The sequence below is a fragment of the Rhinatrema bivittatum genome, chromosome 15 (assembly GCF_901001135.1).
Source record: "Rhinatrema bivittatum chromosome 15, aRhiBiv1.1, whole genome shotgun sequence".
Lineage (NCBI taxonomy): Eukaryota > Metazoa > Chordata > Amphibia > Gymnophiona > Rhinatrematidae > Rhinatrema > Rhinatrema bivittatum.
The window spans coordinates 58,862,982-58,889,639 of record NC_042629.1 but is presented as its reverse complement, the minus strand read 5'-3'; the positions used below and the strand labels follow the sequence as shown (position 1 = coordinate 58,889,639).

Genomic DNA, 26,658 nt, shown 5'->3' with positions numbered 1-26,658 from the left:
GCAATGTTGAAGATTTTATATGTAGCTTGGAGAGTACCACTCATCCATTACTTCTGCATCAGGCCAGTTGAGACTCACTCCAGCTAAATCTGTTTTCCTGTCTCTAGGTGAACTTGCTTGGCTCCAAAAACCATAGCTGCTGGACTGCACGAACCCATGTGGAGAAGCGCCTGCTGGTACTGGTACTAGTGTTGGTTGTTGGACTCTTGGCTTGCATTTTGGCTTTAGGTCTTCAGTACAGAAACAGTAAGTCATTTTTTGAGGGGCCAGTGGGACTACAAAGAGCAATTATGCTCTAATATCTGAGAGCTCTCCAGTTTTAGCTTGGAGACTTCACTCTCCCGTAAAACCTGAGAAATTTCTGGATGTTGGCCACTTCCCTCCAGTTTGCTCCTGACTACTTGGAATGAAAAGAGGGGCTGGATTAGAGAAAAGTAGCTCCTTCCTCTGCTGTCTGCTCCAGCTTTACCCTTCCCCCTCCAGTTTGACAGAATGCTCTTTTCCTCAAGCCTCAGGCTCACTCCCTCCACTTATTCCTTGCAGGCAGCTTGGGAGGGGCCTGAAGTAGGAAGCAGTCTGCTCTGAGATTCATTGTAATCCCTATGTGCTATAAGACAATGTAAAAGCTGTTGATGTAGCTGGGTTTAAAAGGTCTGGACACTTTCCTAGAAAAGTCCATAAACCAATAAGGTGAACTTGGGGGGGCAGGGATATCCACTGCTTATCCCTGGGATAAGCAGCATGGAATCTATTGACCTTCTGGGATCCTGCTAAGTACTTGTGACCTGAAATGGGTACTAGGCTTGATAGACTCTTTGATCTGACCCAGTATGGCAAGTCTTATGGTCATATACTCATGCCAGGGGAGAAATATGTACTGAGGTCAGAGAAGCATGGAGGAGGAATAGAGCTTGGGGATAGAAAAGGTGCTGGGGTCATCCATACCAAGGGGGAGTGGAGACAGAAGTAAACAACTTTCTACTGGCCTGGACATTCAACATATACCCTCCCATTTCCTGATTCACCCTAAATCTCAGGGTGACCATAGATCCTAAAGTTCTCAAGTGTGCATGTTCTAATTGTTAAAACTAGTACACTAGTTTTTAGGCAATAGACAACCTTTTCCCTTCTAATTTGTTATTGGTGGCATAATTGCTATTTGTATATTTTCTGTATGGTTGTTTTACCAAGTGTGAACTGAAGACCCAGTAGCTTGATAATGTGACATGGGATTTGTTAGATACAACCATTTGCCCTAGAAATTGGTTGATTCCAAGATGGGCCTCCAGACTGGGGTAAAGATGCTGCAGGTCAAGGGGTGCATTGACAGAGCTGTGTGGGTCTTGGTACTAGAACAGCAGGAGGTGCTGTGGGATAAGGATGAGCTTTTAAGCACTCCCTGGACTTCCCAAGTTGTTAAGCTTATCAAAATCGGTAAATTTTCACTTTGTTCTCCATAAGGTTCCTTATTGTACACTAGCAACTTCTTTAATCAAACCCCATGGCATGTCTTGTCTTATCCATTCCAACCATGACAATACTTCACTATAGTAATGTTTAGAATGACTTACATTGTTTTTCCTATAATACTTGAAATGTAAGAGCTTTATAGAAGGGCAGATGTATTTAGGAGGATGTCTTACACTGCTCATCTTCTTCCAGAGCCTCAGATATGTCTGTCAGAATCCTGCATCTCTGTGACCAGCTCCATCCTTGGCTCTCTGGACCGAACAGTAAACCCCTGTCAGGATTTTTTCAGCTATGCTTGTGGTGGTTGGATCAAAGCAAATCCCATACCAGATGGCCGTTCTCGATGGGGCACCTTCAACAACCTCTGGAAGCACAACCAGATTATCATGAAGCATCTACTGGGTAAGCATTGCCACTCTCTATGCTGAGGATGACATTGGACCATAAGGGAGAAATTTTGATTCAACCATGGCTCTTAATAGGCTTGGGCTACATGGGGATCCCTGGGTCAGGTTGGAGAGGGGATCTTGCCAGGCTTCTGTGAGTTTGTTTTACTATGAAAGACCCTCTTCCTTCCAGCTTGCATTTGAAATCTCTGCATGGATATAGCATAATGCATGTGAGAAGTGTTCTTGGTGGAGTATCTGGAATTGCTTTCAGTTCCTTTGTTACTCTGGTGTACCTGACAACCCAGTCCTTCATAGTTCTTGTATTGCTAAGACAAAAGAACCTCATCTCTGTAAAACCCTGCATGCTTTGCTACGAAGCTTTTTGCAGCTGAAATATGTTCTGATGTTCCTGGAGCCTGCTCCAATGTAGAGCTTGCTGGTCATGTAATTGCAGGGTGGGGGTGATGTGGTTTTTGGTTAAAAGAAAACAGAACAAGGGGTGGGCTTTTTTTGTTTTATGAAAGCAGATTGAGGCAGAAAACTGATTGCACCTGATAGCCTTGTGTTCTTCCAGGGCATGTTTGCAAGGAGTCAGTCTAGGAGAGTTAACTTAGACTTGGATCTCTCTCCCACATACAATGACAGAGGGCTTCATACATGGCTATCAGAAGGTTTACTACTGTGGTCGGTGCCCCAATATAATCATGGGCCTCACTGTCCTAACAGTCACTTTCAAAATCAGAAAATATATATTTTTTTATGATACAAAACTGATAAGTACTTCTTAATTGTAACTTCTTTACTTTTGGAAAGATGTTCTCCAAAGATGCTGTTGGTGTGGGACCTGTCTGCTTCAGGGATGTGCCACCCTTTCAGGCCTTCCAAGTTTGGAGGAGTGCGGCTTGCTGCGTGTGAGCCCTTATAACGCACAAGGCCTGTAAGGGCGGCACGTGCCCTGCGGCGGGTGTTGGTAATGCACCAACATGATCCTTGCACCTTTTGCAAGTGATTGCTAGGACAGCAAAGCCCATGACTATATTGGGGCACCACCATAGTCTTCTGGTAGTCAGGTATGAAGACCTGTCATGGTCTTCCTGTTGTCATCACATGGCAGAGGGCATCGAACTCTAAATTCATTTCACACAACTTTTCTTTCTGTAGAAACTCATTTCTCTGCCAACATAGAAAAAGCTGCCATGATATTTGAAATGAGCAGGGTACAGTCAGAATGTAAAATCTCCTAACTGGTGGTTGAATTATATCCAGTAACTTCACAAAGTGGTGTTCTGTACTGTACTAGACTGCACTTGAATCATGGCTCATTATAAAGGGAAATGTGAGCCAGATCAGAGCGAAAAGCACAGGCCTGGTTTCTGTAGCATTCCCTGGCTGCCATGTAAGCACTGGAGCTAATAACTCGTCTCCAGGCAGATTTTATCTAGTTAGATGCTGGATTTATGTGGTTGAAAAAAAAACATTGTTCTAGTTGAGTAGTTCAGATAAGGTCAATGTTTGGGTGATTTATTTGTTTGCTCCAAAGAAAGGGAAATCTCTGCAGAACATCAGCCAATTAAAAAGAAATTTCCTTTGTCTTTAAGAAAATAGAGTAAATCCTTTGGCTTGAGCTTCAGTAAACGAGAATACCCAGTAATGCCATTGATCTTGTGCATTTTAGATGGTCAACCTTGTCCTGACTCTCTCCCTGGGGTGAGCCATTCAGTTTCCCAACACCCTGCGTCCTATCTTGAGACACTGCCCAGAGTGTTAGAATGGGGGCCATGGTTTTATGTACATAACTGTGCACTGTAGATACCAAACTACAAAACGGACCATTTCCACAATCTATACAGCATCTTAAGCAACTTCTGTTTTATTTTCTGTTCATGTTGGTGGTGCTTTATTTTAAAGTAGCTTACTGCTCATTGAGAGGCCTGAATTGTGCAGGATCCAGTTTCCTCTTCTAACCTGCCTTAAGTGTTTAGTCTACCAAATCATTATTGAAACTGTTTCCCTTTCACACTGTGGATATCATTTGTGGCTCTACAAGTCTGATGATGGATCTCCTGCCCTACCTCCACACATCCCTTTCCTGTGTACCAGGTCTCTGAACTCACGAGCAAAGGCCACACCCCTTCTAGATTCACTACAGTTCCTTACCATTTCTGGTCTTTATTTGCTGTCAGTTCCTTTGTTACTCTGGTGTACCTGAAAATCCGTCCTTCATAGCTCTTGTATTGCTGAGTTGTTTTTACCAGTCTAAGACAAATGAACCACATCTCTGTAAAGGCCTGCACGCTGGGTACAAATAATTTTTGCCACAGACTAATGAGCAATTTGCTAACATAAGCTTCGGTTTTTTGTTTTTTGCGATCTTAGTGCTGTAATCCTGGTTATCTAAGTTCCACCAAATACAAATCAAAGTGCATTAAATAGTTGTTTTTCACTGATCTACCTAACATACTGTGTTCTTGCATGATGGAAAGCAAATATGCAATCAAGACTTAACTTTTAAATATTTTTATGTCATACCTCTTGACTCAATACTTTGTGGAAGCCCCCTTTTTGTAGCAATAACAGCCATGCGTTTAGGATTAATGTCAACCAACTTTTTTCTGTGTAGGATGGTGCAATCTTTGCCTCTTCTTGGAAGAAGACCTCAAGCTTTCAAGTTGGCTTGGGATTATTTGTGGACTGCAGTCTTCAGATCTTGCACAGAATTTCGATTGGGTTTGGGGCTTGACTGGTTCTCTCAGACATTCACTTCTTGCTTAGACTCTCCATGGTTACTTTTGCATTGATTAAGATTATCCTGCTAAAACGTGAATCTTCTCCCCAGGTCTATGGCAGACAAACAAGTTTTCCTCCGATAGCAATATTGTTTGGGGCAGCAAATTTTATATTTGTTACTTTATTTGATTACCTGCCCAGATAGAACAGGCTCTAAATCTACCTGTTCTCTGCACAAACCACCTTTTTTTTTTTTTTTTTTTTTTCCTTTATCTTCACAAGCCTTCCTGTCTCTGCTGTGAAGCATCACCACAGTATAATGCTGCCACTGCCATTCTTTACTATAGAAATGGTGTTAGCAGGGTGATGTGTAACACACAGCAAATCATTGGGCATGGAGACCAAAAAGATTCACTTTGGCCTCATCAGACTGCAACATTTTCTGCTATATGCATGCAGTGTCCCCTGACTGTTGGTTTGGAAATGCTGTGTGATGCATCCATATGGTTTTTCTTAAGCAGTGGCTTCCTTCTTGCCACCCTCCCATACAGGCCATGTTTGTGGCATAATCTTGAAATTGTGGAAGTCTCCATGTTTCCCCCAGTCTGAGCAGATCTGTGAAGTTTTAAAGTCATTTTAGGCCTCTGACTTTCTGCAGTGTCCTTAATCCACGGCTACTGACTTTGGAGAGACTGCCTGATTGCAACAGTGTCTTGATGGTGCCAAACTGTTTCTACTTTATACTGATGGACCTAATCTTGTCAAAAGGGGATATTCAGACACATTGGAATCTTCTTTTGTCTTTGAATTATCCTGGAGCTTTGAGCAGCTCCCTGTCATATGAAGTGAATTTGGTCAAAATATGCTAGTCTGATACTTCATTCAGTAGTATTTAAATCAGCTCAGGTACTGTACCTTAAAGCAGTCTTTCTAACCAGAGCAAATTTGGGTTATCTAGGAATAAGGTGTGAATATTTATGCAATAGTGTGTGGGTTTGTTTTTTTTTTGTTTGTTTTTTTTAATTCTTTGAGTAACTACTTTTTGGAATATTTCTCAACACTTTCACCAAGGAAGTGCAGTGTTTTTACAGATTAGTGAGTCCACTGTAGCAGAAAAAAGCCTCTGCAAACATACTACTAAATACCCACTACATCCAGTTTTTTCTATCTTGTATCAGTCATCTGTCCTATTTTTCAATTGTAACTGCAACTTGTGAGAAATAGTTGCTTATCAACCTTTTATATCCTGCTCATTGAAAGAATTATTTCCTGATGCCCCTTTTTACATATTAGTTAACTAGACCCAAATATGGTATAAAAAAATTCACAAGTAATTAAAAGTATATGAAAAAATGTTCCACTTGTGGAATGTTAGTACCTAAAAGGTTAAAAGCTGAAGCAATACATTGAAAAGAATCATCTTTAAAGTCCAGTGAAAATTAGTTCTGTCACACTCATGTGATACAATCCCAGATGGGTTTAAATGTGCTTAAGTACTTGGATCAGGACTTGTATTTTCACTAGATTTAAAGAAATGCTTATACCGGGTGCCTGCAGAAGGATGTGTGGATATGAGAGATTTTCACAAGTTGCACGTACAAATGGGAATGATTGATACATAGGGTGGAAATGGTTTTGAGGGTTCCCATAGTGGATTGACCTCTTTTGGTATCTCTCTCTCTCTCTCTCTCTCCCTATTGGGCTTGTTTCATTAATCTATGATAACGTGCTTACTCTGATGCATTTTGTACTTCTTAGGCAGCCGAATGTGTGCGAGTACAAGATCATAAAGACTGCAAGGCATTGTACATCTAGAATGGTTGGATTGAGCAAGGATCTGAAGCTTGGTATTTCTTTAGTTTTGTTGCCTCCTAGATGACTTGCCAATTTGTGCCAGCTACAAGAACTAGAGCTAACAATCTTTGGGATTTCTTGCTTTTGAAGAAATGGAATGTGTATCAAATATTTATTTAAAGACATTAGCTCCATAAATGTTTGAGTACCCACTGTCTTAGATCAGTCTCAATGGCATCTCTTCAATCTCTTAGCAGTCGTGGGACTGGTGAGATGGCACAGGATTGAGATCTGATATTAGTATGTAAGCACCCACAGAACTGACGTAATCTAACTGAATTGGGTGTGTCCCAGACCTTGAGCAAGGTATTCGTAGAGGAGGGGAGCCATTGTGTTCCTGAGCACAAGTTGGAGGGTTTTTCTCCTGGTGGACGTGTATATTACATTGTGAACTCTGCATTGTGGCTAAGTATATTTTTGATTATTGCAAGGTTTTTGATTATTGCAAGGTTCTGTGATTATTCCTGTGGGTTTTAGTTTTCTTAGTCTGTTTCATTTCTTTATAGTTATTACTATTACTGTAGAAAGTAATTACTATTACTGTAGAAAGGTTCTGTGATTATTCCTGTCTGTTTTTAATTTTCTTTATAGTCTGTGTTTCATTTCTTTATAGTAAGTTGATTTGCTGTTTGAATAAAGCTAGAAGGAAAAAAAAAAAAAAAAAAACCAAAAAAAGAAACCTCCAAGTAGACAGCTCTCCAGCTTTTAAAACACCTTTTAAACTCTCCCTTGGAGTTAGTTGGCACAAAAAATCGGTTCAAACTATAAATTGGGGCATAAAGACTGTTTTTTAAAACAATTGACCAAAAGCAAAGGCAACAGTCCAGAAGTGCCCTACTTTACCCAGCTTGTCCCAGGCTAAACTGTTTGACTCCCTCCCTCCCTACCCCTCTACCCACCCACCCCTGGGGCTTGTTTTCTAATAAAGACTGCCTAACTTCCCATTGGCAGCGAGATAAATTAGTACATTGGTAACAGTCAAGGAAATACAAATCACAAACTACCAAGATGAGGACTATCCAATGTAACTGCTGTAGAGCCTTTATTCTGAGGGAAAGCATCTGGAAACTTAGAGCTTGCCCAATTTGTGCACAACTCTCTTCCTTGAAAATGGAGCTGACTGAGATAAAAGCTCAATTAGCTTCAATTAAAAGTATTACACCCACATTGCATTACACAGATAATAATTCCCCAATATCACGGAAAAACCAGGAGTCAAGAAAAGGAGATCCATTACGCTCAGGTAGGACCCAAAGTCATCCATTCTTGACAGATGAGCAGCCAACAGGTACACCCTCCCACTCAAACAGGTCATTAAGAAATTCTTTACAATCCAGGATTACAGTGGGCTCTGGTAGAATTAGACCTGTGATAAGGAGACACACAATGTACCAAATGCAAAAAGAACAAGCCCTCTCTATATTAAAAACTGAGGAAGTTCTTGAAAAAAACATTGCAGTATTACCAGAAAAGAGAGAAAAAACACAATGCATGCAGTATTTCAAGATCCATAACCAAAAGAAAAATCTAATTGAGATGGATAACTCTGTCAACAGTGGCACAACTACAAACAGAAAGAGTAAAGTGAATAACAAATCTCAACTAATATCTCATAAGGAGTCCAGGAAAAGCAATAACCTTAAAGAGAGTACCTGGAAGGCTATGACCACAAATGCTCATAGTTTGGGAAATAAAATCCCAGATCTGCAGGCCCTAATGGCTGAGGCAGAATTGGACATTGTTGCTATCACAGAAACATGGTTCACAGAATCTCATGAATGGGATACAACAATACCAGGCTATAACTTGTTAAGGAAGGACAGAGAGGATAGAAAAGGGGGAGGTGTGGCTCTTTATGTCAGAAACAACATCCAAGCATCTGAGCTACAAGGAAGTTGGGGTAAAGAAGAAGCTCTATGGGTCGACCTAAAAAAAGATGACGGAGTGTCCATTTATATTGGAGTGGTTTACAGGCCTCCAAACCAAAAGGAAGAGCTGGACAGAGATCTGATTGAAGACATCCATAAGATAGGTAAGAAGGGAGAAGTGGTGATCGTGGGTGACTTTAATATGCCAGATGTAGACTGGAAAATCCCCTCTGCAGAAACTAAAAATAGTAGAGCAATAATGGATGCCATGCAAGTATCTTTGTTCAAACAAATGGTGTTGGAACCCACGAGAGAAGGTGCTATACTCGACTTATTGCTCAATAATGCAGATAATGTCTCAGATGTCCAGGTGGGCGCCCACCTCAGCAGCAGAGATCATCGAACGGTATGGTTTAATATCACTAATAGAATAGGGAAAAGAACCACAAAGACCCGAGTTTTACAGTTCAAAAACACAGACTTTGAGGAAATGGGAAAGTACCTGGAGGAAGAACTTAAAGGATGGGAGAACGAGAGAGATGTGGATCAGCAGTGGACCAATCTAAAAGGAGCAATCACCAAGGCAACTGCTCTATATGTTAGAAACATAAAGAAAAGCAAAAGAAAATTGAAACCTATCTGGTTCTCAAAGGAGGTGGCTGACAAAATTAAAGCTAAAAGAACAGCATTCAAGAAATATAAAGGATCCCAAAGGGAGGAGCACAAAGAAGAATATTTGTATCAACTGAGGGAGACAAAGAAAACAATCAAGTTGGCAAAAAATCAAGCAGAAGAGAGGATTGCCAAGGAGATAAAAAATGGTGACAAAACATTTTTCAGATACATCAGCGAAAAGAGAAAGGTCCAAAGTGGTATAGTGAAATTGAAAGGTGGTAATGATCAATGTGTGGAGACAGACGAAGAAATGGCAGAAATATTAAACGAATACTTCAGCTCTGTGTTCACTAAAGAAGACCCTGGAGAAGGACCATCTCTACACAACAAGAAACTGGAGGGAAGTGGAATAGATGAAAATCCTTTTACAGTAGAAAATGTGTGGGAAGAGCTAAAGAACCTGAAAGTGGACAAAGCCATGGGGCCTAATGGGATTCATCCAAGGATATTGAGGGAGCTCAGAGATGTTCTGGCGGGTCCGCTGTGTGACCTGTTCAATAGATCCCTAGAAACGGGAGTGGTGCCGAGAGACTGGAGAAGAGCGGTGGTGGTCCCGCTTCACAAGAGTGGGAACAGGGAGGAGGCTGGCAACTACAGGCCGGTTAGCCTCACTTCAGTGGTGGGAAAAGTAATGGAGTCTCTGCTGAAAGAGAGAATAGTGAACTATCTACAGTCCGGAGAATTGATGGACCAGAGGCAACATGGATTCACCAGGGGAAGATCCTGTCAGACAAATCTGATTGACTTTTTTGACTGGGTAACCAAGGAATTGGACCAAGGAAGAGCGCTCGATGTCATATACTTGGATTTCAGCAAAGCTTTTGATACGGTTCCGCACAGGAGACTGGTGAATAAAACGAGAAGCTTGGGAGTGAGTGACAAGGTGGTGACCTGGATTGCAAATTGGTTGACGGACAGAAGACAATGTGTGATGGTAAACGGAACCTTCTCTGAAGAGAGAGCGGTTTTAAGCGGTGTACCGCAAGGATCGGTGTTGGGACCGGTCCTGTTCAATATCTTTGTGAGCGACATTGCGGACGGGATAGAAGGTAAGGTTTGTCTTTTTGCGGATGACACTAAGATCTGCAACAGAGTGGACACGCCGGAAGGAGTGGAGAGAATGAGACGGGATCTAAGGAAACTGGAAGAGTGGTCGAAGATATGGCAGCTGAGATTCAATGCCAAGAAGTGCAAAGTCATGCATATGGGGAGCGGAAATCCGAATGAACTGTATTCGATGGGGGGGGAAAGGCTGACGTGCACGGAGCAGGAGAGGGACCTTGGGGTGATAGTGTCTAATGATATGAAGTCTGCGAAACAATGCGACAAGGCGATAGCAAAAGCCAGAAGAATGCTGGGCTGCATAGAGAGAGGAATATCGAGTAAGAAAAGGGAAGTGATTATTCCCTTGTACAGGTCCTTGGTGAGGCCTCACCTGGAGTACTGTGTTCAGTTCTGGAGACCGTATCTACAAAAAGACAAAGACAAGATGGAAGCGGTACAGAGAAGGGCGACCAGGAAGGTGGAGGATCTTCATCGCATGACGTACGAGGAGAGATTGAAGAATCTAAATATGTACACCCTGGAGGAAAGGAGGAGCAGAGGTGATATGATACAGACTTTCAGATACTTGAAAGGTTTTAATGATCCAAAGGAAACGACAAACCTTTACCATAAGAAAAAAATCAGCAGAACCAGGGGTCACGATTTGAAGCTCCAGGGAGGAAGATTCAGAACCAATGTCAGGAAGTATTTCTTCACGGAGAGGGTGGTGGATGCCTGGAATGCCCTTCCGGAGGAAGTGGTGAAGACCAGAACTGTGAAGGACTTCAAAGGGGCGTGGGATAAACACTGTGGATCCATAAAGTCAAGAGGCCGCCAATGAAGAGTGGGTGACTCGCCAGAATGATGGCTACTGCCTGGAGACAATACCCTTAGTCAATAAACATACACATGGTTACTGTGACTCCAACATCACTCTAAGATTCAACAGCATGAGGAAATGTGGAAAAAAGGATTTGCACTCACAATGACGGGAGTAGCTGGCTTGTTACGGCGGTTACTACCCCAAACCAAATATCCAGATTACTACCTCCACCTTCCTCTATTCCTGATGCCTTTCAACTAGCTTGATCACTCCATTCTTATACTTCACTTTCAATGCATATCCAGCATAGTTCTCTGCTTCAACAGCAGGGGAAAAGAAAAACTGTTACTTCACACATCCAGCAGAGCTCTCTGCTTAAACGGCAGGGGAGAAGAAAAAAGGGTTCACACTCACAAAGCGGGGAGTAGCTGGCTTGTTACGGCGGTTACTACCCCAAACCAAATGTACCTGATACTTCACTCTCGACGCATATCCAGCATGGCTCTCTACTTCAACGGCATCGGAGAAAGACTGATACATCACGAATTTCCAGCATAGCTCTCTGCTTCAACGGCAGGGGAAAAGAAAAACTGATACTTCACGCATATCCAGCATAACTTCAACGGCAGGGGAGAAGAAAAAAGGATTCACACTCACAAAGCGGGGAGTAGCTGGCTTGTCACGGCGGTTACTACCCCAAACCAAATGTGCCTGATACTTCACTTTCGATGCATATCCAGCATAGCTCTCTGCTTCAACAGCAGGGGAGAAGATAAACAACCAATAAGGGCTGTATAACATAATCTGGGTAAAAACAAATAAGCATGGGTGTAGCTTGCTTATTGCGGCGGTTACTACTCCTACTACCTCTAACTAATCAAGCTAGATATTTCACTTGGATGCAGCTCCTCCACCGCTCTCTACATTAATGGCGGGGGTGGAAGGGAATTAGAACCAAGAGCTAAGAGAAACAGATAAGTATGGGAGAAGAAATGAGGGAAGCTTGCTGGGCAGACTGGATGGGCCATTTGGTCTTCTTCTGCCGTCATTTCTATGTTTCTATGTTTCTATGTTTCTATTCTGTAGCACATCCAGAGGGCATATACTATTTTTTTTTTTAAACCTAAGGTGCCCAATTACCTTTTGAAACTGTCTTCACGTAAATGAGTGGCAACTAATGTTGCATCATTGTGAAATGAGTAGATCCCAGATTTAGTCCAACCCTATGTCGTTTGAAACATCTTCATGACATTTGTATACTAATACTTCAATAGGGGACTCCAATCTTTGGACTAGCAGGTGGACTCATCCCCTCCTTGTCCTGACATCTTGCAGGCAGACTTCCAAATGCAGCTACTTCCCCTAGTAACTGGTCTAGACAACCCATCAACTGATAAGCTTTTTATCTCCCCCATGTTAAGAATAACTTTTTTTTTCCCTGGGTTTTTTTACACAACTGAATTTGCATATTCATAGCACCAACAGAATTCAGAGGCAAATGCCAAAATATTCCTGCTTTTGCAAGTGGATATGCATTCAACCTAGAGAACATACCAGATCAGTCAATGCTGCTATTGGCCATCTATTGCAGGGTTTGATTTGGTAGTGGGATCCTTTTGGCTGTATGGTGAAAAATCTTGTCATCTAACAGATGTGCTTTACACATCTTTTGCTTAATTTTCCTAACTTATTAGACAGCTTTACAGAGGCACACTGGCCCTCTAACACAGAACCATTTGGAACCACATATGTACAACTGCCATAGGCTTTTTGTGCTAGTTACATCCATGCCCTCTTGGAGCAAATCTGCAGAGGCCCCTTGGAGCAAGAGATCCATCTCCTGTCTTGACATTGAGTGTGAACTTCCTGAAATGAGACCACTTAAATTGAGTGCATTTGTGTTAAATATTCTCTGAAGGACAGGCTTAGTAGCAACCAGGACAATACCAAATCTCACACTAGATTAGTCATCTTGTTTCTTGTTCATTGGTTATTGCCACTCCTCCCCTTCCCATCCCCATGTTGTACCAAAAACCTACTTGCTCTTCTGCTAGTTTCTTGCCTCAAATAGCTAATGTAGCCTCTATCAGAAACAACTTGAGGAATGGAATTTTTATGGTGATGTTCTCTTCCAGTATGAGACTGGCCAGGGCATCACAGCTGGAGCCCTGAAAGTAGATTGCTGGGCTGGTAGTACAGTGGCAGAGGGACTAGGGTCTGATTTCTGACTCAGATCTTGTACTCTCTGGGTGGGCTTGGGATGCTGCAAAGGTCAACTGCAGCACCCAAGGTGAAGAGGGTTCCAGAAGGTGTCCTGGTACATGACTCAGCCAAGGATGACTACTTCAGTGACTAAACGTAAGTTGGGAAGGTTATATAAAATAGGGTAGTTGTGAATGAAGGCTGATGGTCTTGGGTCTTAGCCCTGGGTCTGAAGTGAAAACCTAAAGGAGACCACTGCTGAGTTAGATTCCCAAACTGTTTCCACTGGGTCATGGTTAGCTGCACTAGATACTTGCCATCCCCACCCCCATCGAATGCCTCCAAAAAAAGTGTCAAGCTTCTCAAATTTATTAGATGCTGTAATTCATTTGGGTTAATGCCATCTTTCTTGACACATGAAAACTGGTCCCATAGGGTTCATATTACATACAAAATTCAGCTTTTTGTATGTAAATTCAGCACTGTTCTAGGCTTTTGAGTGGTCTTTTCGATTAGTAACTTACTCTATGCAGCTTGTCCCACAAGAGTCTGCTCAATCCCATACAGGGTTGATGCCTTCCGTCTCTCTCAAACATTGACTGGCTGAATTTGGCATAATGAGTTATTTTGGCTACTCTGACAAATAAAAAGGGGTCAGCCAAACTCAAACGTGGATGCTGAAAGGGGTGGTGGTGGTCAGCACAAGACAAAGATAGGTAATTGAGAACTTAAAAAAAAAATCTTGGGCAGCTTCCTGACAAGCCAGCTTTTGTTTTGTTACTGATACCCTGTTGATGGATTTCTGGTGCCATTTGTTCCAGATTTCCTTTGGTTTGCATCCTATTTGTATTCTGCAGAAACTCTAATCTGCATTTTATTGCTTGCAGAAGAGAGTGGAGACTTGTACTTGGTGAGTCAGGTAGTAAGTCAACAGGAAGAGAAGGGACTGTAGAAGAAAAATGCCAACAGCTGACTTTTCAGACATCCTTACCCCTTTAGTCTGCTTTTGTGTTTGCAGAGCAAAATCTTTTATACCTAAGCCATTGAAAGCATTCTGAATTTGATGGTAAATTGGGATGTGGTACAGTTATTGGCAGTTTACTCTTAATGATGAGCAACTGAGGAAGAAGGGAGGATCTGAATTGACTGCTTTCCCAAGTTGTAAATCTTCAAGGATGGGTTTTTAAGAGGGTAACATCCTTCTATCTTTTCACCAGGTGCTTTCCTCTTTGTTTATATACACCTCTATTAGATCATAAATTGACATGCTGGGTCAGACCAAGGGTCCATCAAGCCCAGTATCCTGTTTCCAACAGAGGCCAAAACAGGCCATAAGAACCTGGCAACTTCCCAAACACTAAGATCATCTCATGCTACTGATGCAATTAATAACAGTAGCTAGTCCCTAAGTAAAATTGATTAATAGCCGTTAATGGACTTCTCCAAGAACTTCTCCAAACCTTTTTCGAACCCAGCTACATCAACTGCACTAACCACATCCTCTGGCAACAAATTCCAGAGCTTTATTGTGCATTGAGTGAAAAAGAATGTTCTCCGATTTAGTCTTAAATGTGCTACTTGCTAACTTCATAGAATGCTCCCTAGTCCTTTTATTTGAAAGTATAAATAACGATTCACATCTTCTCGTTCAAGACCTCTATCATAACACCCCCCCCCCCCCCAGCTGTCTCTTCTCCAAGCTGCACAGCCCTAACCTCTTCAGCCTTTCTTCATAGGGGAGCTGTTCCATCCCCTTCATCATTTTGGTTGCCCTTCTCTGTACCTTCTCCATCACAACTATATCTTTTTTGAGATACGGTGACCAGAATTGTACACAGTATTTAAGGTGCAGTCTCACATGGAGCATACAGAGGCATTATATTTTCCGTTTTATTCATCATTCCCTTTCTAATTCCTAACATTGTTTGCTTTTTTGACTGCTGCAGCACACTGAGCTGACAATTTTAAAGTATTATCCACTATGATGCCTAGATCTTTTTCCTGGATGGTAGGTTCCATATTAGGAACTAACATTGTGTAACTACAGCAAGCATCGTTTTTCCCTATATGCAACACCTTGCACTTTTCCACATTAAATTTCATCTGCCATTTTGGATGCCCAATCTACCAGTCTTGCAAGGTCCTCCTGTAGTGTATCAGTCTGCTTGTGATTTAACTACTCTGAATAATTTTGTTTCATCCGCAAATTTGATAACCTCACTCATCATATTCCTTTCCAGCACTGGTTCCAGTACAGATCCCTGAGGCACTCCACTGTTTACCCTTTTCCACTGAAAAAATTGACCATTTAATCCTACTGTTTCATTTAACCAGTTTGTAATCCACGAAAGGACATCGCCTCCTATCCCATGATTTTAGTTTTCGTAGAAACCTCTCATGAGGGACTTGGTCAAACACATTCTGAAAATCCAAATACACTACATCTTCCGGTTCCCCTTTATCCACGTGTTTATTAACCCCTTCAAAAAAATGAAGCAGGTTTGTTAAGCAAGACTTCCCTTGGGTAAATCAATGTTGACTGTGTGCTATGAGCCTTTACTCTTCATTACCTAAAGAGTTTTTTCATATCCTCTCCACCCCAACAAAGCCTTAAAAACCTGCCTATTTAGGCTAGCTTTTTGTTAAAGCAGTTATGTCCTGTCAGATATTATATTATCAGTTTTTATTTGACATTTTGACTGTTCCAAATGGTTTGGCTTTTTTTATTGTATTTTTGGAAGCTGCCAAGAATTTAGGACTGAGGCAAACAAATGTACATAAACATGCCTAGTCTGGTCATTACAGTAATAAACCCTGAATCAGACCACTAGGTGTCTATCCTTAAGCAAGGACTATGAATGCCAACCTGGCTGGGATCTTTTGCATGGCAGTACACAGCACCTTGTGAATAATGTGAAAGTATACATGCCTTAGGGTCATGTAGCAGAAACCTGATAGTTTCTATTAGAAACAAAGTTGCATACCTTATATAAACATCCATACTGTTTAACAAGTTGGAGCACTGGAGGCTTTCAATAATATCAGTTTTTTACTGCAAACACAACTGCCAAACAATCTAAACTATCCTACTATTAGAAGTAATTTCAAGAGAAACTGACGTATAATCTATTTGTTGTGATCTTCGTTGGTTCAGAAAGAAGCTCGGAGTCTTTCTTATAAATTTGAAATAACACCACTGAAACTTTCAAAACTGTCTAATATGAGTAACAGTACTGACAAATTCAGGGTTATCCTCTTGTTTTTAAATGTAATATGCTATGAGGTGTGCCTCATTTAGTCGCTAAAGCGACATGGCATTTCATGTTCCCCTTTCAATTAAACTTTTTTATTTTCAAAGGACAAGGCTTAATCGGGACAACTTAACTGGCAAAGCTAGGACCATTAGTCTTTCATCATTCACTGTTAAAACCTTTATAAATCTGAGACCCTTATAGACAAACCTTGAATATTGGGAGTGGATTTTCAGCTTGATCACTTATGCAATATAAAGTACCTTCTGCAGAACCTAACAGTAGTAGACAGAGTGGATGCCCTGCAAGGAGCTCTGTTCAAACAAATGGTAATGGAACCCACGAGGGAGGGAGCTACACTCGACCTAGTGCTCACTAATGGGGATAATGTCTCTAATGTCCAGGTGGGCACCCAGCTCAGCACCAGTGATCATCATACAGTATGGCTTTATATCACAAATAGGATACGGAGAAGTAGCACGAAGACGTGAGTTTTGCAGTTCAAAAACACAGACTTTGATGAAATGGTGAAGTCCTGGAGGAAGAACTAGAAGGCTGGGAGAACGAGAGATGTGGAACAACAATGGACCAAACTAAAAGGAGCAATTACCAAGGCAACTAATCTGTTAGGTTTCATTTTTCTCTTGCTTTTCTATCTGGTTCTCAAAGGAGGTGGCTGACAAAAGCTAAAAACGGCTTTCAATAAAAATAAAGAATCCCAAAGAGGAACACAAGGAAGAATATCTGGAACGGAGGGAGACTAAGAAAGCAATCAAAGCGGAAGAAAGGATTGCCAAAGAGGTAAAGCGAGGTGACAACATTTTTCAGATAATCAGTGAAAGGAGAAACGTCCAGTGGTATACTGAAATTGAAAGGTGAAAAGGATCAATGGGTGGAGACAGATGAAGAAATGGCAGAAATATTAAACGAATACTTGAGTTCGGTATTCACTAAAGACCCTGGAGAAGGACCAACACTAGTTAACAAACTGGAGGGGAATGGAGTAGATGAAACTCCATTTACAGTAGAGAATGTATGGGAAGAGCTAGGAAAACTGAAGGTGGACAAAGCCATGGGGCCTGATGAGGTTCATCCCAGGATACTGAGGGAGCTCAGATGTGCTGGCAGCTCCACTGTGTGACCTGTTCCATAGCTCCCTGGAAACGGGAGTGGTGCTGAGTGAGTGGAGAAGAGCAACGGTGGTCCCACTTCACAAGAGCAGGAGCAGACAGGAGGCTGGAAACTACAGGCCGTTTAGCCTCACCTCTGTGGTGGCAAAGGTATTGGAGTCACTGCTGAAGGAAAGAATTGTGAACTATCTACAAACAGCAGAACTGATGGACCAGAGGCAGCATGGCTTCACCTGTCCTGTCCGACAAATTTTTTTTTTTTTTTGGGGTGACTAAGGAATTGGATTGAGGAAGAGCACTCTGTCATCTTCTTGGATTTTAGCAAAGATTTTGATAGTCCCACACAGGAGGCTTGTGAATAAAATGAGAAGCTTAGTGAGTGCCAAGGTAGTGGCCTGGATTGCAAACTGGTTGATGGACAGAAGACAATGTGATATGGTAAATGGCACTCTCTCTCTGAAGAGAGAGCGGTGTTGAGCGGAGTGCCGCAAGGATTGGTGTTGGGACCGGTCCTGTTCAATATCTTTGAGCGACATTGCGGACAGGATAGAAGGTAAGGTTCGTCTTTTTGCGGATGACACTAAGATCTGCAACAGAGTGGACACACCGGAAGGAGTGGAGAGAGTAAGACTAGACTTAAGGAAGCTGGAAGAGTGGTCGAAGATATGGCAGCTGAGATTCAATGCCAAGAAATGCAGTCATGCATATGGGGTATGGAAATCCAAAAGAACTGTATTCGATAGGGGGTGATGGGCTGGTGTGCACAGAGCAGGAGAGAGACCTTGGGGTGATTATTTCGCAGACTTTAGATCGTTAGACACTGTGACAAGGCAATAACTAAAGCCAGAAGAATGCCATACAGCAGAGGTGATCTACAGGAAAGGTCATGGACGCCTGAAGAAGGCTCTGCGTGTTGAATGAGCCTGATGGTGGATTCTCAGGGGCAGGGAGTGCCCTTGTGCACCTGCTGCCCTTGCCTGTTTTTGATTGGCCCTTTCACCAGTTATCAAATTGACACAGGATGGATTTTGCCTTTGGTGCTCTAAAATTATAATGCAAAATATTAAGGGCTGCATTGCAGCTTACAATAAGGGAATGGCTCTGGCTGAGGTGGAGCTTTTTTCCTGACTGTTTTTGGGGTAAATGCTGGGCTAATGAAAAGCTGCCTCTCTGATTCGTGCTCCTTAAGACTTGAAGTGCTAAAGGAGTTTTAGTGGGTAAGTACTGGGACTTTTTATTTCCCTGAGGCAGCCAATCCATTAGACTCCAATGGCTCCTTGTAGTCTAGCCCAAATAATCCTAGCTGTCTTGCTACTCCACACATTTGGGGGTCATGCCATCCAGGTTTTAAAGAAGCTAGCTGACACTGTTTAAATCAAACATGAACAATTTAGGTAATGTCACTTTGACAGCATTTATAACAAACACAAAAACCCCTGGTTGTACAGGCAATAGTCACCAATAAAAAAAAATAAATAAATAAAAAAAAAAATCCAGTAAATGCAAACTTGAAAAATTTGAGAGCACACAAGCTGTGTAGAGGAGACTGCACTTTTGTGAAAATTGAAGTCATTAATCCCTAAGTTAGTGGCTTGTCTTTGCTTTACCTCTATGAAGAGTGATTTTTGAAAGTATATATATGCATTTGAAAACTGACTTAAGCAATTGGATGGCACTTGGAGGAAATACACTTTCAGATGAATAATTATAAATAAGGCACTACATGTGACTGAGGCTGGCAGGCACCAGGAAAACAAGGTGCAGATGTATTGCCCTGGTTGAGGTCTGTTTCATGCAAAGTATATCCACTGAAATAACCTTAGGAGTATATCATGTTGCAGAGAGATCTTTTGTTAGTACCTTTACTCTCCAGGGTTTGATTTGTTTGCAGAAATATTAGGGTTATCGGTCTTCAGGAGGAGGTGAAAGATCAAGATCTTAATTTATGGGAAAAATGGCAGCTAGACCAGTTGGGTCTATAGATGCATGATGACCTTGTGAGATATGAATGAGTGCATGAAGGCAGACAGAGGCCTATAATCTGGATCTTGAACTATATGCACACAAGCTGTTCAGAGTATATCTGAAGTCTAAAATGATGGAATACCAGGGTAAAAGTCTCCAATAACTAGCACATGTTGCTTTGCAAAGAGTCAATGGCACCCATCAGCCTTGAGCTTCATTGAAAGAAGTTTACCCTTTTCCTGGCTAAGGTGAGAAACATGCATAATGGTGGATTTTTAACCTAACTTAAAAAAAGTGTGTTCCTGACTAAATTGGACTGAGCAGTAAGGTAGATAACTGTGGTAGACCATTAGTTCTTGGTTTCGTGTATGAAGACAGTATGGAATGCTGGCAAATAGATCTACATGTGTTAAGTCTCGATACTGAGGTTGAGACATTACCCTTAACTGTTTTGAATTAGTGGGCATTATCTGATCTTTCTATTTGGGCTGAGTCTGAAGGGAAGGAGACTTGAGGGAAAGTCCTGTCTCCATGTCTCTTATATGTGCATGCCCAGACTTTGAAAAGTTTTTGTTTGTGCGTATTAATCATGGCATAGCTATATCCTAATGTTGACCTGCAAGAAAACTACATAGTGAGTCATAATGAGAAAGCATTGTCTGTATTAACTTATCACTGTGGATTTATATTTGCTTCAATGGGCACTTGTTTTTTGGGATGAAGGGCACAAAACAGTGGGAGATTGGTGAGAGCCCCAATTTAGCTAGGCATAGTGTTTGAGGTGATGGAACTGTTGCCCGATGACAGACCCTACAGTTGTACAGATGTGTTCAAAACTTATTTTGTCTCATTTGTTCATGGGACTGTCTTCAGCATGACTCAGTTATACTAGCTCAGGTTTTTCAAACATGCAATTGTATATCTTGCATTCAAACTGAATGGATGTCTTATCCCGCCCCCTTGGCACCCTTGTTATATTAGGCACTGAAAGAGATACTGTATAGGAACCCCCAGCTGGAAAAAGATTTTGTGGTCCCTTGGAGCATGGAGGGGAGTGTGATTGGATGACCACTGGTGCATTAACATGTAAATGTGATAAGATGGCAATTGGTGCAAAACCAAATGTAAATGGTGCTTAAATAACAACAAATCAAATTCTTTTAATTGTACCAAACACTGGAATGATCTGACCCATCAGTGGTAAACATGGAGGATGCAAACATTCCTTTTCAGCCTCTGCAGGGCACTATAGCAGGTGCACTACTATGGAACTCCTTCCAGACTCCTCTTCATCAAATCTCAAATTCCAAAGAACTAAAGAAGTCACTAAACATACCTATTTGCAAAAGCTTTTGCCACCTCCGACAAACCTCACTTAACTCCATTTCATTATACAGTCGTTACCACCATCTATTTTGTTACACACTTCTCTTCTCTCTTCCTTTTGACTTTAGTTTTTAATGTTATCTTATAAAGTTTGTCTATTTTATATAATTTTATGTAATTTTCATACTCTTGTTTTCTTAATTTATTGTAAACATTTTGTCCAATATTTTATTGCTAAACAGTATATAATTTTAAATAAAAGTCCTTAGTTTCAGAAAACAAACAGTAAATATTTTAGCTTTTTTTTGGGGGGGGGGGGGGAGGGGGCAGTTAATTGGATTATTTTTTGTATGTTGGTTAAATTTTGGAACTGTGCTTTTCATTGTAAGTGGCTTATGTAGTGAACCTGAACATAAGGGCTTGATCAGCACCTGCCTCTTCACGGGAACTCCTGGCAATTCTTCCTCCTGCCTTTGACTGCTCCTCTTCCCTGGTTACCTGGACAGCTTCCTGCTGTGGGAGGGAAGTTAGCAAGCAATCTCCTTGTGACCCAGAATGGTAATGCAGAAACTGGATTTCCCCTCCCCCAGTATTAGCCTAACTACATCTTCCATCATCCTAGGATTAATATCTGAGTACCAGAAGGGAAGATTCTCTTAACCCTTCAGTGCTCTCAAGCAGAGGTGGCTTCCCCACAACCCCCCTTTTTTTTTTTTTTTTTTTTTTCAGGGGTCTCTGGACAGGGCACCTGACTCGCTTACCACCCTGACCACTAATTTCATGCACTCTGTTTCAGATCCAGTCTGTAACTGGATACCAGAATCCTAGAGATGTGCATTTTCAGTTCAGGCTTTGTTTTTGGGCCCCTGCAGAAAATTTAGTTTTTCCCATGGTTTGTATCTTTCTTTTTTTTTTTTTTTTTTTTTTCTCATGGGAACAGATTTTTGGAAAAATTCAGTTTGTTTTTTTCGGTGCCCTGAATCATGACGAATTAGACAATTTTGTTGAAATGGTCTAATTCGTGAAAAACGAATGCCCAGACTTTAGCTGCAGTCTGTAGATGCCTGTACAAGCCATAGTGTTGCCACCCTTGGGCCAGATGTGCTAAAATGCTCAAGGCTTGAAGTACTTTCATGATATGAGGCCCCCTAGCAACTGATAGTCGAGGGATCAACTAAGAACAATTTCTTGGCAGTATTTACCTATAACTGAGGAACCTGAGGCTCATAAGTTAGCCTAGACAATCACCTGGGGCTTTTTTTCCTTCCTAGATGCATAAAACAGAGGGCTAGTTAAACAATTACGGTAGGTTTAGCTATAAACAGCTCAGATCTGAAGATATGGGGCACTAGATAAAATGCTGCTACTGATTTTATGGTATTGTTCCCTCCTTCAGAGGAAAACTAATCTGGCTTCTTACCTTGGATACTTACTGCAGGGATCTTGATTCTTTAGGCGCTTTTATTCTTGTAAGAGGAGGATCTTTTAGTCTGCAGTTCAGCTTGCTGTTTTTAAAGGAGTAGCAGGTCCCACACTTCACATTCTTTAGGAACCTGCTTCAGAGCTGTGGAAGGGCACGAGTGCATTACAGAACATAGCACAAAACTGCACACCTGTCAACTCGCTCCTTGCCTTGGCCTTTTGCTGTTCTCCTGACCTTGAAACACATCGGCACCTACTTAAAAGTGCACGTGTGCTGCACAAACACAAGGTGCAGGTTTGACATCTTCGCTGCCGTCTGCGATGCCTGGAGCTGGGAACCAGTAACCAGGGGTTCAAAGAAGAGGCCAAAGGATATTGAGACCTGAAAGGACAGAGAATCCAGTAATTTAGGGATGGATGGATGGGAATTGATCCCGAGACCTAAGCAAAAACTGAGCTCCTCCTCCTGAGTGGTACTAAAACTTCCCTCTCCAGGTTCCTACTGCTTTCGTAGGGCCACTAGTACTTGCTGGCATCCGAGCACCTTCTTAAATTCCAGGCTGGCTCACGACAAATTCCCACTCATGGCTCTAGTCGACAGTAAGAGCCTCCGCTACTACAGTGCATTTTATTTAATGCCAAAATGATTGTGGAAAGTGGTGTGTGGGTGATCAGTTTGTCAGCTGGCTGGAGAAGGGCCCCGTAGGACTCCAGAATAAGACTTTTCCTCCATCAGGGAGCTGTACACAGCCTCTCCTCCTAGTTTTCCCATTTAGGTTTCAGGGAGCTATTCAGGAGTAAGTACAGTCTCACTCCAGTCTTTCAACGGGGAACAATCGGGTGTACCCCCATCTCATTTTTGGGGTGGGTGGGAAGGTTCCTCCTGTTTCCATGGGCTTCTCTCTCAGTTGGAGCAGAGGCTGGAATCCAATTCATGGGACTTCATTTCCAAATACCTCCCCCCCCCCCCCCCCCCCCCACACTAACTTTTATATCCCCTTCCAATTTCAGTCCAGTTATCATAGCAATAGTCCTTAGCTGGGGGGCCACACATCAGGGCTCCCTCCCAGAGCCCGGCAACCTTGGACCCTGACTGACCTGTAGGTGTTGCTAATGTTAGAGGACCAGGGTGTACCCTCTTTGTGCCCCAACTAAGATTGACATGCACAGGTTCTCTTCTCCCTGGTCACATTTCATGCTAAACCACGGGAAGCCTCTGCTCATAGTGGAAGCTGTGGCAGCGTTACAGTATAATACTTAAAGGTGCCAGTATGCCACCCTGGGATTGACAACGTCCTGACCCAGTGAGGGAGGACTGACTGCTGGCTAGCGTGCTAGTGGTGATTCTGATGCTTGCATCTCTGTAAGCTTGAAAAGATCACATTATCACCCTTTTGCTTTACTCTCCAGAGTTGTGGGTGTTCATGTGTACATTCCTGTGGTTTTACTGGTGAAACCAGGAGCATTGCTGAAATCTTAGATGTGATTATTCTCCCCTTCCCCACCTCTGTTTAAGCACTGACGTGTAAACCTTCAAGGAGAGCAGATGGAGAGTCAACTGTTCCGGACTCCTTTAAGAACCAGTGGGGTGCTCAAACCCAATTGCTCTTTTGGAAGCTGTCTCCAGTTGGCTTAAGGACAGAGCCACAGGTTTAGCCGGGTGTTGCACATGGTCATTTTAGACTGGAACGCAAAGATTGGACTGCTGATGGCCTTTCACTGAACCCTTCTGAGCATGTGGAGGAATGTAACTTCTCCAGAATAGCATAGCTGAGCAAACACTACAAGGAATTTGCTAATGGCTCGAGGGACACTGGCAAGAGAACCTCCTCGACTGGCATTTAATTAAAGGAGATGGACCAGGACTTAAATCTACCAGCCTGGGTCCTAGGCATTTAAACTTCATACATTGCCTTGTCCAGGATCACAGAGCAGTTTAAAAGCAATACACAGAGCCACATGGCATGGGGCCAATTGGTAACCCTATCCCCATGCTACTGAGCCAGTCCTGGTTTTACCTCATACTATCTAAGCTCATGCTCAATTTTTAAATTTGAGACAAAGTCCGTAGATGCAGCGGCTCAGTCTCGAATATGAAGCTAGTGGGTACTGGGAAACATGGCTGGGGGGGGGTTGCCTAGGCAGCTTTAGAGCCTATAAACCAGTCTTTTAGCATAGGCTGCTTGGTGCTGGGCAGCATTCGGGCATTGCTGCCAGGTATGTGGAAAAGATCAAATCTTAGGCTGTGTTTAGAACCTCCTGGGCTGGTTGCTGTTCTTTACTCCGCTGCTAGTCTCCTCTCGAGTTTCTGTAGGAAGAAAGGCCAAATCCCGTCTGTAACCGTCCTTTGTCTTTCTGGCTAAGCATTCAAGTGCCACTTTTACAGGATGGAAGGAGGAATGGGCTGGTGGTCCCCATAGCAACTGGGGAACAGACAATTATTCCCTGCTAGCTAAACGGGGACCCTTCCAGATCCTGTGCTTAGAAACACGAAGTGCCCCCTGGTTTCTGTCTAGTGTCTTAGAAAAGAGTTTGACTGCAATAAAGCAGATTTCCAAATGGACGTGTCTCACTATTACTGTGAAAGCTTCATGTTGATGAATGTTTGGTAGTAAATTCACTTATTGTAAAATATGCATGCAATAAAATCACTCTAAGTGCGAGCCCCTTGTACTGCATCTAGTTTCAGGCACTACATAAATATTTTTAGATAAAACTCTCTTCCCTGAATCAAATAGTGAGCTTTCTAGAAGTGCAGAATCAAGGGCAGGAACTGGTGAAAGAGGCCTCCTGCTGTGCAGAGAGCAAGGGGGACTTGTACACATGGGAAGAGGAGGCAGGAGCTGTGAACGTGATGGGGTAATGGTGCCAGATCAGATCGTAGGAGAGGTTTTCTGTTCATGCAGTCTCTTAATGTCAGGTCTTTTACTATTTAGTACCAATTTCTGAGGGTGCAAAAGTAGCCAAGCTAAGGAGAACTGATAAACCAGGACAGGTTCCTGCAGCCAGGATCGCATCTGCACACAAGGAAAACTAGCAATAAGGGCTGGCGAAAAGGCACAAGCCGTGTAGTAGTAACTAAAGCTGCGGAAAATGTCTGCGTACCTTGTCTGCTTGCTTTATGGCATGAGACGGTCTCTCCAGCTGGCGAGAGCCACCTTAATTGGCAGAGGTGGAATTGCGATGGAGAAGGTACAGAGAAGGGCTACCAAAATAAGGGGAATGGAACAACTCCCCTATGAGGAAAGACTAAAGAGGTTAGGACTTTTCAGCTTGGAGAAGAGACGACTGAGGGGGGATATGATAGAGATGTTTAAAATCATGAGGTCTAGAACGGGTAGATGTGAATCGGTTATTTACTCTTTCGGATAATAGAAAGACTAGGGGACACTCCATGAAGTTAGCATGGGGCACATTTAAAATTAATCGGAGAAAGTTCTTTTTTACTCAACGCACAATTAAACTCTGGAATTTGTTGCCAGAGAATGTGGTTAGTGCAGTTAGTATAGCTGTGTTTAAAAAAGGATTGGATAAGTTCTTGGAGGAGAAGTCCATTACCTGCTATTAAGTTCACTTAGAGAATAGCCACTGCCATTAGCAATGGTAACATGGAATAGACTTAGTTTTTGGGTACTTGCCAGGTTCTTATGGCCTGGTTCGGCCTCTGTTGGAAACAGGATGCTGGGCTTGATGGACCCTTGGTCTGACCCAGTATGGCATTTTCTTATGTTCTTATGCAGCCTGCTACGTCCCTTGAGCTGTGGGCTATGCAGAAACGTTTATTGCTGGCTCTTCCAGGTGTGAGATGCAGTGCTGTAAATTGGGAGACTCTGCAAGCTAAGTCTTGTTGGTACTGCCCCTGTTTAGTCAACTTCCAGAGGAGTTTGAGTCTGAGGATCAGACTCAATCTGTGGTATCTAGGACTTCTGGAAACTAAGGCCAGTGAAAAGTGATGGGAAAAGACTTGTACTATGTCCTGGGTGCTTGCTCTTTTTTTTTTTTTTTTTTGTTTAAATGTCTCCTTAGTCTATCAAGTAAAACGGTTCTTGACCCAGTCCTTGTACCACCTGGCCAGTCTGTTTTTTAGATACCCCCATGATTATGCATGAAGTGTTTGCTTGCACTACCTCTATTTTATGTGCAGATGTCTCCTGTATATACATTGGCTATATCCAGAAAATCAGAAGGCTCTCGCTCAGCCTGCAGGATACCTGGCAGGTCTGGGGAGCAGAAGATCTGACCCAGTTCCTATAGGTGACAGTGTGCATTACTCCCACTTCAGGAGTTGGCTGGTAGCCAACTGACACACATGCCTACACCTGTATGGAACAGCCTCCCACTCGAGACTGGAGGAAGCAGAGAAATGCAGCAACAAAATCTAAAAACCCAGTGATGAGCAATCCATCCTTAGTGGTGGGAACAGAGTAAAGTTGGAGATCAAGGTCCACTGAGGGAGGGAAGGAGGAATGAGTCAATGGCCCTGAAGGTCTCTACTTTTATTTTTTTCCTCTA

General features: G+C 42.5%; 1 protein-coding gene across 2 annotated transcripts in view; it reads left to right on the top strand.

The window, feature by feature from the left end:
* The window catches only part of ECE1 (endothelin converting enzyme 1), a 126,518-nt gene that overhangs the window by 54,340 nt on the left and 45,520 nt on the right, over positions 1-26,658 (top strand). For both annotated transcript variants that reach the window (XM_029579304.1, XM_029579305.1), the window contains exons 3-4: positions 108-246; positions 1,663-1,872. In XM_029579304.1, coding sequence (XP_029435164.1) covers positions 108-246; positions 1,663-1,872 — 349 coding nt within the window. The remainder of the gene's footprint in view (positions 1-107; positions 247-1,662; positions 1,873-26,658) is intronic.